The sequence below is a fragment of the Capra hircus genome, chromosome 18 (genome assembly GCF_001704415.2).
Source record: "Capra hircus breed San Clemente chromosome 18, ASM170441v1, whole genome shotgun sequence".
Classification (NCBI taxonomy): Eukaryota; Metazoa; Chordata; class Mammalia; order Artiodactyla; family Bovidae; genus Capra; species Capra hircus.
In genome coordinates this window covers 44340476-44354260 of record NC_030825.1, presented here as the reverse complement: position 1 = coordinate 44354260, position 13785 = coordinate 44340476, and the positions used below count along the sequence as shown (strand labels likewise).

At 43.1% G+C, this 13785-nt stretch overlaps 1 protein-coding gene across 1 annotated transcript; it reads right to left on the bottom strand.

Annotated features, from left to right (window-relative positions):
• Positions 382 to 11903, bottom strand: NUDT19 (nudix hydrolase 19). Its single transcript, XM_013971291.2, has 3 exons — positions 11011 to 11903; positions 5784 to 5991; positions 382 to 4890 (listed from the first exon to the last, which is right to left on the bottom strand). The coding sequence occupies exons 1-3, from the start codon at positions 11722 to 11724 to the stop codon at positions 4667 to 4669; spliced, it is 1146 nt and encodes a 381-aa protein (XP_013826745.2). The 5' UTR covers positions 11725 to 11903; the 3' UTR covers positions 382 to 4666.

Here is a 13785-nt window from a genome sequence, read left to right as displayed (position 1 = left end):
AAATTCTTGCCTTGTGAGTTTGGGAGTGTTCCCTCCTCTTCAAATGTTGGAAGAGTTTGAGGACTGGCATTTATCCTTCTTTAAATGTTTGGTAAAATTCACCAGTGGAGACATCTGGACCTGGGCTTTTCTCTTTTGGGCGTTCCCCCCAACCCCCACCCCTCGACTCAATCTCCTTACTCACTATTGGCCTGTTCGGATTTTCTCTCTCTTCCTGATTCAGTTTTGGTAGGTTCCATATTTCTAGGACTTTATCCATGTCTTCTGGGTTGCACAGTTTTGTTGGCATATAGTTGTTCATAGTAGTTTCTTATGATCTTTTCTATTTTTGTGGTATCAGTTGCATTGTCTCCTCTTTCATTTATAATTTTATTGATTTGCCTCTTTTTTTTTTTTCTTGGTTAGTTTAGCTAATGGTTGGCCAATTATTTACCTTTTCATGGGCTTCCCTTGTGGCTCAGCTGGTAAAGAATCTGCCTGCAATGGGGGAGACCTGGGTTTGATCCCTGGGTTGGAAAGATCCCCTGGAGAAGGGAAAGGCTACCCACGCCAGTATTCTGGCCTGGAGAATTCCACGGACTGTATAGTCCATAGGGTTGCAAAGAGTCGGACATGACTGAGTGACTTTCAATTCAATATCTTTTCATAAAACCAATTCTTAGTTTTGTTGGCCTTTTCTATTGTTTTCCTATCTCTACATAATTTACTTTTGCTCTAATTTCTATTATTATTTTCTTCCTTCTGCTGCATTTGGGCTTTATTTAGTTTTCTTTTCCAAGTTCTTCTAGATAATTAGATTTAAAAACATAAGATTCCTTATCATCCAATACATTTAACCCATTTTTGCATATCAGCATGGCTGATGTTTATTTCTATGTGAATTGTCTTATTCTAAGCTTTTGTTTGATAGCCATTTTCATGTTTTCTGTCTCTGCCTTAGGGGTTGTGCCTTGCTTTTGACTGATTTGAAAAGTGACCTTTAAATTCTAATAGCCATTTTTGCATTCCAAAATATTTAAACAAGTATTATCTCAAAACTACAGCTAATGATTCCCTCCTTTCATGTTTTGTTTTTCTTATTCCTCCCACAGCCACTTCCTATTAATGATAACACTATCTGGAATTACTGAACAAAATTTTTATGGAAAAGGGTATCTTTTTAAAATAAAGTAGGTTAAATCTTTAATTATTTTTAACATCTGCAGTGCTTTTGAGCCATATTTAAATAGTTACACTTGCTCCTGTATTTTATTTCCATATTCACCATCAGGACTTCTACCATGCAGCTCTAATTCAAAACTTTTTATTTTGAATCATCTTTTAGTTATTTCTATCAAATCACTTCTTCAGAGCTTGGGACTCTCCAAAGCCCATATATAAACAAGGATTATTTCTGTGGCTCATACATATGGCTGATATAAAATTAGTGAACACATATGTCCTTTTCTCCTCAGCATATTATATATACTATCCAGTGTATCACATTACTGTGTGATACACACTAAGATGATTTTGTGCCTTTGTAAGTAATCTTTTCTTTCTCTCCTTGAAAATCTGATTTCTCTATCTTTAAAATTCAAAATGTCATCTGAGTATTGAACAATTTTTGTTATTTTTGTTTTGACCACAGTGGGATCTTTTTATCTGAAGATCAACATTTTCCTTTAGCTCAAGAAAAAGTCATTCTATAAATAATGCTTGTCTTCTATTTGTTCTGGAACTTTCATCTAGACATGCCAATAATCCACATATTGGATGCCCAACCTCTTTTTTAATTTGGCGGAGCTGGGTCTTAGTTGCAGAACGCAGGATATTCAGTCTTCACTGTGGCATGAGGGATCTTCAGTTGCAGCATGCAGGATCTAGTTCCCTGACCTGGGATCAAACCTGGTTCCCTGCTCTGGAAGCTTGAAACCTTAGTCACCTGACCACCAGGGAAGTCCCCCAACCTCTGTTCTTAATATCTGTTTTTCTGAAGCTTTAGTAACAAGGAGACCCAAGAACAAAAACAGTTCAGAGATCCAGGCTTGTCTCAAGGCAACAGTATGTACTAAGTTTCTGAGGTGGAAAGAACTCTGAGCAGTCAAGAACAGAAAGAAGATCCTCTGAGGGGGGTGCAGAGGGAGAGGGGTGCTTGATGGCATCAGAGAAAAAGGTGGGGCCTTGTAGACCACAAATTTAGTGTTTGAGTGTGAAGAAAGCCATTGAAGGACTTTAATGAGGGCAGTGACATCATTTCAATGTCAAGTTCATTTTTCCAAGAGGAATGCATTGAGGGGAAGAAAGAAAATGGAGACTGGCTCTGAAGCTCTTACAGTTGGTTAAGAAAGAGTCAACTGTGGCTCAAACCAACGTGATAGCAGTGCAGAGGTGGGAAGATGGGAATTTCAAGATAATTGTGTATAACAGATCAGCAGGACTTGATAGTCACCTGGATATAGGAATGAAGGAAAAGGTGGAATCACAAATGACCAAGATTTTTGCTTCAATAACTGTTAGACTTCCAGGGAAGGCTATACCAAGGGAACCTGCTTAGGAGGGAAAAGTATAGATTAGGGAACAAGCTAAACTGTTTTAACAAAGAGATCCTAAAATACAGTGGCTTATATGAAATAGAAGTGTATCTGTCTTCACATAACAAGCAAGAGGTGAGCAATCCAAGTAGCAGGCTTCTGTCTCTGGGTCTGGAGTAGCTGCTCCAGTTGCCACCATTTCCAGCCAGTGAGAAGGGAAAAAAGAAAGTGGAAGGCAAGTAATTTCCTTTTAAAAGGATGTGACCTACATATGCCCATGTATGTGGGCTCCTCTGACAAATTATCCTCCAGGAGATAGGTCCCCTTACATTCAAGTCCTTATTTTTTCTCCCACATTACAGGACACTCTTGTTTTATATTGACAAAGAACTGTGAGGATAAGGACATGCTAGCCTGAAATACTGACACCAGCCCAATTTTAGATTCTTCTAGAAGTCGTTCAAAAGCTGGCCTTGCTGCTTTGAGTAAATGAGTCAAGCACTGTTCCATCCAATGCTGGGCTCTATCGTGGTTTCCCTGGTGACTACAGTACCAAGATGTGGCGGGCAGACATGATCAGGCCTCTACTGCCAGGCGACAGATACCACCTGCTAGTAGTAGAATCACGTTCTACTCTTGGCTGTGGTGCTAACCAGCTGGGTGAATCTGCTTCTCAGTTTTCTCATCGGCAAAATCACGGTGTTGACTGAGGTCTCTCTCAGCTGTAACATTCTGTTTTCAAAGAGAATGAAAGAATAGGACGCCCGAGGCTAAACATCAGTAAGGAGAACTGCTATAGATTTAGACGCCAGATAGAATGCAAACACTATTTGTTGCTCTCAAAATTTACATGTTGGAATCATTTACTGAAGACAGTAGATTTTACTCTAGATCAGAGTTTCTCAACCGTGACCAGATAATTCTTCACTGTGGGTGGCTGTCCTGTGCGTTCCAGGATATTTAACTGTATCCCTGGCCTCTCTCCACTAGATGGTAGTAGCATCTCACTCTCAGTTGTGACAACCCAAAAACATTCCCAGACACTGCCAGATGCCCCTAAAGGGCAATAGTGCCTGGGGCTGAGAACCACTGGTCTGGATGTCTTCCTCTGTGTGTGTGTTAGCCGCCTAGTCCTGTGTGACTCTTTGTGACCCCACGAGCGTCCCCCAGGCTTCTCTGTCCATGGAATTCTCCAGGCAAGAGTACTGGAGTGGATTGCCATTCCCTTCTCTAGAGGAACTTCCCAAACCAGGGATTGAATCCTGGTCTCCTGCATTGCAGGCAGACTCTTTACCATTTGAGCTACAGGGAAGTCTTCATTTATCAATACTTTTCATGAAAAGTGAAATTAAATGTATCGATACAATGCACAAGATAGTCAAAGATCTGAAATAGAACTGGTTTCTTCTTAACCATTTCCCATCTGTAATCAATAAAGATTATTCCTCTTAAGAGGAGGTAAAAAAAATTACCCATATGAAAAACACTGACAATAAATAACCATTAATAAGCACGACTGATGATGAATAGTTCTGCGTCTCTCTAATAACCTCTTTGTATTCTGTCAAGTAGCACTCCAAAATAAAAGTTATGACTTCTCTTATGGCTTCATATTTCTTTACAGCAATCACTAAAGTAACTTCCAATTTGGTAAACTAATAACTTATGCCGTTTAGTTTTAACGGAATTACATCTTAATCAAGCTAAATTCATAAGAAAGTAATGACACTGTCACTTGAAGGTCATCTCACTCTTCTGATCACCATGTGTCTAATCAGACCCCCTTAAATCAATTCCAGCAGAAAGTCTAAGGAATTAATGGATCAAACTCCTAGCATATAAAGTAGTATCCTAGTACAGTTAAAAGACAATACAGGAGAAATATCCTATTTAAACTTTCGATAACAGAACAACACAGAAGTGGAAATCTCTGTGAATTTGTTTTCTCTTTTTGGTAACAAAACATTAATACCTTATACTAGTGTGATACTATAAGGTTTAAAGAATAACAGAGCTACACAATACGCTTGAGATAGGAGAGACTGTCCTAGAACTTACAGGAATAAAGTTCCTTAGGTTCCAGGCACATGTAATCAACCCTCAGTTTTGACTCGAACAACTACAAGTGGGCCAGTTTATAAAGAAGCTGTTCTCTACAGACGGCTCTTACCCATTACAAAGCTCTTAGGATAAACATGTTTATACTTTGGCAGAACTGTCACATGGATGCTATAACCTGTATAATCTCCATAATTGTGGGAATTATACAGCACTATTCGGTGAAATGTCTTGCCTTCGTTCATGATCTCTTCAGTCTTTTTTCCAGTGGACATACAGTTTTCCAAAAAGTTTGAATCTTCTGAGTACATCTCATCTCCTGAAAAAATAATGGTTTAACTTTAGTGTTATTTTATAAAACCTTCCAATATATTAGTATTTATTTTTATTCATTTCATGTGTTTGGAACTGATATAGCTGTTAAATAATCAGAACTTTTCGAGTTTACTTCAGTATATTTGTGTTTTTAATATCCCACCTAACCTCCCCAGTTCTCCATTTTCTAGCCAAGAATTGTCTTTGGGCATAAACTATATGCCCAAAGTTATAAATATTTGTAACTGGTACTTTTTCATCCTGAACTATAATTTTTTATACTAATTCAAGACTCTCTTTATTTCATTCACTATAACGTTCACCTTGATATCCATATAATTTTGGTGTTTCAATGTGGGCTGCTCCAATCGTCTTAAGGTTAAATTAGAGAAATTATCATTTATACATCAAAACTGCTAAGCTGTCCCACTGCAGGACGAGTAACGAGTATTATCACAATTCTGAGAAGTGAGACAAGCGGCTGGTAAGTAAGAGAGATCAGAAAACTCCACTGTAAGGTGCTACAAAACTTCTGTCCTGTACTAACTCAACAATAACTGACCACCAACAAAACTCTCTTTCAATCAAATAAGGATAATTTACAAGTCTTCATAATTCAAAATTAAAAGGTAAAAAAGTGAGATAATATTCAAGAAAGAACTCTTGCCAATGTCTAGGAAATATATTTACATAAGTGTATATAAAGCAATATATCCAGAATTTCTGGTTATAATAAAAACTATGAATATCTTATAGAACTTGAGCTTATCTAATTAGTTTCACTGTAGCGTATAAAACATAGATTGTAATTCATGTGTCTGTGTGGGAGAATACTGCCATACAGCCCAGAGCATTAAATGGGAATATCAACAAGAACATTGGTAAACACATACTTACCTGGTAAAAGATGGATCGTCCCATCAGCAGTGAACAATATGATTGGCATCCATCTTTCCGTTCCTTCTGATTCACGATCCAAAGAAAATTTGTGCAAGTCAGAGAGAGAGGCAAAGTTTCCTAGTCTACGTATTTCGTAGAACTGTGGGGGTGCAAGCAAAACTTCCTTGGATATGAGGCTTTCAATTGCCTCTGATGGAGACGACCACTGTGGAAGATAAAGGTAGAGCCTCCTAAGGTTTCCCCCATAGACAGTGCAAGATTTGAGATCCTTGACTCAGTACTTAAGATCTAACTGAAAAAAATGTAAAAATTGATTCATTGATGTATCTTGCTAGATTCCTCTGAGACAACAAGGAAAGATTCAGTGAAGAAAGCTGGGTTGGTCCCCTTCAGAGGTTGATCATTAGGACATGGATCCTGAGAACTAGTAAATAAGCCAGGATAGATCACACCGGGTTGCACTGGGAGAGTTGTTCAGCGTAAAAGGCAGGAGATGCTAAGAAGGCAAGGAGGTTCTGATCACTTTCAAAGGAAGACTGAAGTATAAATTCATGGCAGCAGATTGAGAACTTAGTGCCCGTTCATTCCTCCCATAAATGGGAGGGACTCTCAAGGTTCTCTCATTCTTGCCTACCTTGGTTAGGCAATAAGGACATGCTGGTGGACAAGACAAAGCTCTCTCAGGCCTAGTAGGGCCTTCAACAAACAAAATGTAGCATGGTACATGTAGTGTGTTAACAATGAAGGTAAAGAGCCAGGAGCAAGAGAAGCTTTCAGAAAGGTCAAGAGGCATGACTCAGTCTATTGTCCCAGGAGTGAAATAACTGCATTATATCAACCAGTCAGCACTTAAAGTAAGTGACCTCACTGCTATGCCCTCTTTCCCAAGCCTGCCTTCCTTCCACATTTAGATAAAAAGAGATGATTCAATTAATATGAAAGAACTCCAAAAGGTCTTTCTTTCTTTAACTGCTTTACTGCTAAATATCCACATACACTGGGGAAATTGACCCTCACATCCAAAACCAGGGAGTTGAAATTGATTGCCTTGAATAATTATAGGCCAACAATTTATAAGCTTGTATGAGAAACCTGAGCAACTTGTTAAATCTTCACCGTATGGAGCCCGGCAATCTACATTTAATAAGCATCCTAGATTCTTCTAAAGTTGGCCAAGGCTACGTTTTGAAAAACAAAGCTTTGGTCTTAAAGGACTACCCAATCTCTAAGGTATGCTTTGTCAGTTCCATGCCAGTTCAATGGTAACAATGACGATAAAGGGTTAAACAACAGGCATTAACTCAATTCAACCTGTTCAGGTCAGTCCAGACCATAGGCTAAAATAATCTTAATTAACTTATTGTTTATTGGTTACTAGTAGAACACTGCCCAAGATACTTCACATACTTTCCAATCCTTAATCACTGCAGATGGTGACTGCGGCCATGAAATTAAAAGATGTTTGCTCCTTAGAAGAAAAGCTATGACCAACCCAGAGAGCATATTAAAAAGCAAAAGCATTACTTTTCAACAAAGGTCCATCTAGTCAAAGCTATAGTTTTTCCAGTAGTCATGTATGGATGTGAGAGTTGGACTATAAAGAAATCTGAGAGCTGAAGAATTGATGCTTTTGAACTGTGGTGTTGGAGAAGACCCTTGAGAGTCCCTTGGACAGCAAGGAGATCCAACCAGTCCATTTTAAAGGAAATCAGCCCTGAATATTCACTGGAAGGACTGATGCTGAAGCTGAAACTCCAATACTTTGGCCAACTTATGCAAAGAACTGACTTACTGGAAAAGACCCTGATGCTAGGAAAGATTTAAGGCAGGAGGAGAAGGGGATGTCAGAGGATGAGATGGTTGGATGGCATCACCAACTTGATGGACATGAGTCTGAGTAAGCTCTAGGAGTTGGTGATGGAAAGAGAAGCCTGCCGTGCTATAGTCCATGGGGTCACAAAGAGTCAGACACGACTGAGCGCCTGAACCGAACTTCCTGACAGGAAAAGTCCTACACCTTTAAAAAAAAAAAAAAAAGACAAAATCCAGTACTCAACTGAAAATCACATTCAACATTCCATCAAAAACTGGGCTTCCTGTGATGGCTCAGTGGTGAAGAATCTACCTACCAACGCAGGAGACTTGGGTTCAAACCCTGACCTGGGAAAATTGCTTAGAGACGGAAATGGCAACCCACTTCAGTGTTCTTGCCTGGGAAATCCCATGAACAGGGGAGCCTAGGGGGCTACAGTCCATGGGGTTGCAAGGAAGTCAGACAAGACTAAGCGACTGAACAACAACGACAATAAAAAACTACAAGACCTCAGCAGAAAAATGTGACCCATAACCAGAAGAAAAATCAGGCAACAGAAACAGACCCAGAAATTATAGAGATGATGGAACTGGCAGAAAAGGACATTAAAAATCACTGTTACAAGTATGTTCCATTGGCTCAAAGATGTAAAGGAAAATATGAGAGAAATAGGAAATGTTTTTTAAAAAAATAAATGGAAGTTCTAGAGATGAAAATTATACTGAATGATATTTACAGCAATTTTGATACTACATATAAACAGAGAAAATTTGAAAATGCAGCAATAAATTTACTCAGAATAAAGCACAGAGGAGAAAAGTTTAAAAAAAAAAATGAACAAGGCATCAGGGACCCACAAAAAATTATCAGGTGGTCTAACATACATGTAATTGGAGTCCCAGAAAATAGAGGGAGGTGAAAAATATTTGAGGAAACAAGTAATTATTAACAAAACAAAAAGAAAACTATGCATATCATAATCAAATACTGAATACCAGTAATTAAAGAGAAAATACTTAAAGTAGGCATACATATCAAAACCAAAAATACAAACACATTACGCACAGAGGAACAGAGTTAAAATCAAACTTTTCTAAAAGATGATGAACATGCACTAAATTTATTGTGGTAATTATGTTGTGGTGTATGTAGGTCAAGCCATCATGCTGTCACCTTAAACTTACACCATGTGCTGTGCTAAGTCGCTTCAGTCATGTCCAACTCTTTGCAACCCTATGGGCCACAGCCTGCCAGGTTCCTCTGTCCATGGGGATTCTCCAGGCAAGAATACTGGAGTGGGTTGCCGTGCCCTCCTCCAGGGGATCTTCCCATCTTCCCAACACAAGGATCGAATCTTTGTCCCTTGTGTCTCCAGCACTGGCAGGTGGGTCCTTTACCGCTAGTGCCACCAGCTGTGTGTCAATTATATCTCAATAAAACTGGAGGACAAAAAGGCAGATTTCTCACCAGAAGATCATGCAAACTGGAAACTAATGAAGTAACATCTCTAAGTACTGGCAGAAAAAAGAAACAAAAACTCATACTGTCAATCTATACAGAATTCTACACCCACACGAAATAGCTTTCAAAAAATAAAAGCAAAATATTTTCAGACAAACAAAATTTAGAAGATTCACTGTCAGAAAAACTGAAATTCAAGACACATTAGAGGAAGTTCTTTAGGCAGAAAGATACAGATGTAGATAAATCTACACAAACGAACAAAGGGTGCAAAGAACACATATGCAGGTAAACATAGAAAACATTTCCCCCTCATTTGCAGTTTACGACAGAGTAACTGCTTAAAGCAAAAATAATCACTGTATTGTAGAGTTTATAGTAGAAATAAAAGTCAAGTGTATGACTACAAAAGCATACATGACAGGAGGGGAGAAACAGAAATATATTACTTTATGGTTCTAATACTACACAGAAGTGAGAGATGTACTGCAAATCCTAAAGCAATTAAAAAGTACAGTGAATTAGGCAATAATGGAGATAAAAAGAGTCCAAAAAATACTCAAATAACCCAAAAGAAGTCAAGAAAAAAAAGACAGTGCAAAGAATAGAAGGGACAGATTAAAAAAAACTAACAGCAAGATAGATTTGAGAATAACACAATGTAAATGATCTAAACACTCCAACTGAAATGCAGAAACTATCATAATGGATGAAAAGTAAGACTATATGTTGCCTACAATAAACATACTTTAACTATAAAGACACAGGTTAAAAGTAAAAAAGGGAGGAGGATATACTCTGCTATTGCTAATTAAATGGAAGACTGAGCAGCTATATCACTATCTGATAATAAACTTCAGATTTCATAATAAGGAACATTGTCAGGGATAAAGAAGGCTAGTTCATCATAATCAAAGACTAGTTCCAACAAGCTTGAACAGTCTTCTGCAACACCTTACAAAGTGAAGTGAAGTCGCTCAGTCGTGTCCGCCTCTTTGCGACCCCGTGGACTGTTAGCCTACTGGGCTCCTCCGTCTATGGGATTTTCCAGGCAAGAATACTGGAGTGGATTGCCATTTCGTTCTCCAGGGGAACTTCCCGACCCAGGGCTAGAACCTAGGTCTCCCGCATTGTAGGCAGACGCTTTACTGTCTGAGCCACAAGGGAAGCTAACACCTTTTAAAGGAGCTTCCAAATACCCGAAGGAAAACCCGACAGAACTGAGAATAAGACAAAGCCGCAATTGTTCGTCACCGATTTCAACAACCTTTTCTCAGAAATTGATGGAACAGGTAAACGATATGGAAGACCTAAAAAGACACTATCAACTAACTTAACCTAATTGACATTTTAAAAAACACTCCAACGAATACAGCAGAAAACACATTCTTTTTCAGGTGCAGAGGAATCATTCACCAAGGTAGGCCATATCGGTAGCCGAAAGTGAAAGTCGCTCAGTCGTGTGCCACCCTTTGCGACCCCACGGACTATACAGTCCACGGAATGCTCCAGGCCAGAATACTCGAGTGGGCAGCCTTTCCCCAACAAGTCTCAAATGAAAACGTTTCAGATAAATTCTAAAAGACTGAACTACGAAGAAACAAACGGCTGCGGGGACGAAATAAGTGAAAGCGTGGCAACTGCTCGAAGGAGCGCTAGAACTCCTGGGATCTCCGCCGGCCACCCGCCGGAGAAACTGCGTGGGGAGACATCTTCGAGGCCCTGGGGCTGTGAAGCGGGAAAAAGCAGAAAACAGCTCACCAGTGTCACAGCTTTGGCCTGCTGGGCAGGGGTCCGGACCGCGTGGGTCCCAGGCCCGCTCCGTAGCTAACTGGCTATTACGGCCCTGAGGCGGCCTACTGGAGGGTCCGGGGGCGCCTGGGCCGCCTGCCGGGGTCCTCACTCTCTAGCTCCTGTGGGTCCCCACTCCGGGCCGGGAGGACGCCCTACCTGGCAGTCCACCACCTCCACTAAGTCGGGGAAGACCGGCGGCGGCTCGTTCAGGCAGCACAGGAAGAAGGTGGTCTCGAAGCGGCGGCCGCCGGGGCGTGAGAAGGGCGTGATCCAGCCGCTCCAGTCGCGCAGCGCCCAGATGTCGGGAGTGCAGTCGAGCTCCGCGCACAGGCTCAGGAAGTGCCGCGGGTCCCGGCGGACGCGCGCGCGCCAGTCGGCCAGGGCGGGCGGCGGCGCGAGGGCGCAGCCTGGCGCCTGATCAGGGGGCCGGGGGCCCCTGGGCCGCAGCAGCAGCACGCCCGCCTCCTCGAATGCCTCGCGGATGGCGCAGATGCGGAAGGCGATGTCATCCGGTAGCGCCGCCGCGTCCTCGTCCACGGCTCCCGGCCGGACGTTGGGCAGCACCGGGAAGGCGGCGCGCTGGGGCGGCGCGGGACCCAGGCCAAAGCGGGGGGGCCAGTGGTGCGGCGCGAAGAGGCGCAGCCAATCGGTCGAACGGTCTGCCGCCTCCAGCACCCCGCCCGGGAAGACGTGCGCCCCGGGCAAGAAGCCTTGGCTAGCGGAGCGCTGCAGCAGCAGCACCCGGAATCCCTCGGCGGGTGGCTGGGGCCTCGATGGGGCGGCGGGGACCGGGCGCGTCCAGCCCGCCGCCAGCACTAAGGTGGCTGCCCGCCTCCAGTTGCTTGGGCCCGCTCGCACCGGGACACTCATGGCGGGCGGCGGCGCGCGGCTTACGGGCTCGGGGTTCTGGTGCGACTGGAGCTCTCCCGGGAAGTGAGCACGGAAGCTGGCGTCTTGCTAAGTGAACTCCCGCCTCTGCCAGCGAGGCGCGCACGGGGCAATCGGTGAACCCGGGTTGTTTGGCCGAGCTGGCGCCTGCCCGTAAGGAGGGTGTGGTGAGGTCGGAGAGAAGCTCCGCCTCGAATGCCCGTGTTCCCAGCCAGGTCCCTCTAGCGGGACAAAGGCTGTCACAGCCACGTGCTAGGAGGGCCTCATCTTCCTCACCCAGGCAGGACACATGGCCTACAGCAGGAATGCTTAGGGTTGCACAATGACTGTCGAGGTAAAAGTGCGATGCAAACCTAGGCCTGGCGACACAAACCTCCTCAAACAAAACCTGAGGACTAGGACGTTCTCGATTAAACCAGGAATCGAGGAGAGGATATGTTTCCTTTGGCTGGGGGCGGGAGGCGGTGAAGGGGAATCCAGGAGGTAGGTGTCGCAGCTTTGCAAACTGACATGAACCCCAGCAATGAAAAACTGACGGATGAACCAGATACCAAAATACAAATTTCACACTGCACAGAGTGTAAAAAGTGCTCCTTGAATCCCAGGACAAGCTCCTGCCTTGTGATCTGGGACATCTTTTATTGTCAAAGGCACCTGGGACCACCTTAAGCATTTTAGGCCATTTGATAATTTACTCTTTCATGAAAAGTGAAAGTGTTAGTCACTCAGTTTCTTTGTGACCCCATGGACTGTAGCCTACTATAGCCTACATGGACTATAGCTCTTCCGTCCATGGAATTTTTCAGGCAAGGATACTGGAGTGGGTTGCCATTTGCTTCTCCAGGGGATCTTCCCCACCCAGGTATGGAACCCAGGTCTCCCCTAATGCAGGCAGTTTCTTTACCACTGAGCCACTGGGGAACGGTTTCTCCTACAATTGCTGTTATAGTTGATCACACATTTGTTACGTTTTTGGATGAGTATACAGACCATGGGATTCCCAGGTGGCACTACTGGTAAAGAACCTGTCTGCCAGTGCAGAAGGCATAAGAGACATGGGTTTGATCCCGGGTCAGAAAGATCCCCTGGAAGAGGGCATGGCAACCCACTCCAGTATTCTTGCCTGGAGAATCCCACAGACAGAGGATTCTAACAGGCTAGTCCATAGGGTTGTATAGCGCCATACACAGTTGAAGTGACTTAGTGCAGAACACTTACAGACCATACTCATTGAGCCTCATTTTTAAACTATCATTCTAACATGGGATGTTTCCTGGGAGAGAATCCAGAGATGGCACCAGCTGTATTTAGGCTGATTTTTTTGTTATCATCATTTTCTAAAGATGCTGCTGCTGCTGCTAAGTCGATTCAGTTGTGTCCGGCTCTGTGTGACCCCATAAGATGGCAGCCCACCAGGCTCCCCCATCCCTGTGATTCTCCAGGCAAGAACACTGGAGTGGGTTGCCATTTCCTTCTCCAATGCGTCAAAGTGAAAGTGAAGTCGCTCAGTTGTGTCCGACTCAGTGACCCCATGGACTGTAGCCCACCAGGCTCCTCCATCCATGGGATTTTCCAGGCAAGAGTACTGGAGTGGAGTGCCATCGCCTTCTCCATCTAAAGATGCAAATACATGTATACTGACCACATCCCAGAGACAGGACCACATGTTTAGAAAAGCACACAGAGGGCGGGGAGCACACATATACTGGCAGATTGGGGTTTGGGGAGGTGGAGCCTGCCAAATTTCATCCATCTCAAGTCTCTTCATAGTCCACAGTTGGGGACCTTTCCCTTCTCTGCTTTCCCACTACATTTGGCTGTCTGCTCTGAGACAATCATTTCACAATCTATTGTAGAGATCAGGGTGGTACCCTGGAGCCTATGTTTTTACCAATCTCCAACCATCCAGGTCATTTCAGTGCTTTGAGCCATAGGAAGCCATAAACAGTGGTGACATGATTAAGTTTGTATCTTCAAAGGTCACGCTGACAACAGCATGATGACTCAATTGGATGGACTGTTCTGGAACCCCATGGAATGTGC

Coding starts and splice junctions, on each gene's coding strand:
- NUDT19 (XM_013971291.2), bottom strand. CDS start 11,724: ATGAGTGTCCCGGTGCGAGCGGGCCCAAGCAACTGGAGGCGGGCAGCC. Junction 5,992..11,010: donor TGGAGGTGGTGGACTGCCAG/GTAGGGCGTCCT, acceptor TATCTTCCACAG/TGGTCGTCTCCATCAGAGGC. Junction 4,891..5,783: donor GACGATCCATCTTTTACCAG/GTAAGTATGTGT, acceptor TTATTTTTTCAG/GAGATGAGATGTACTCAGAA.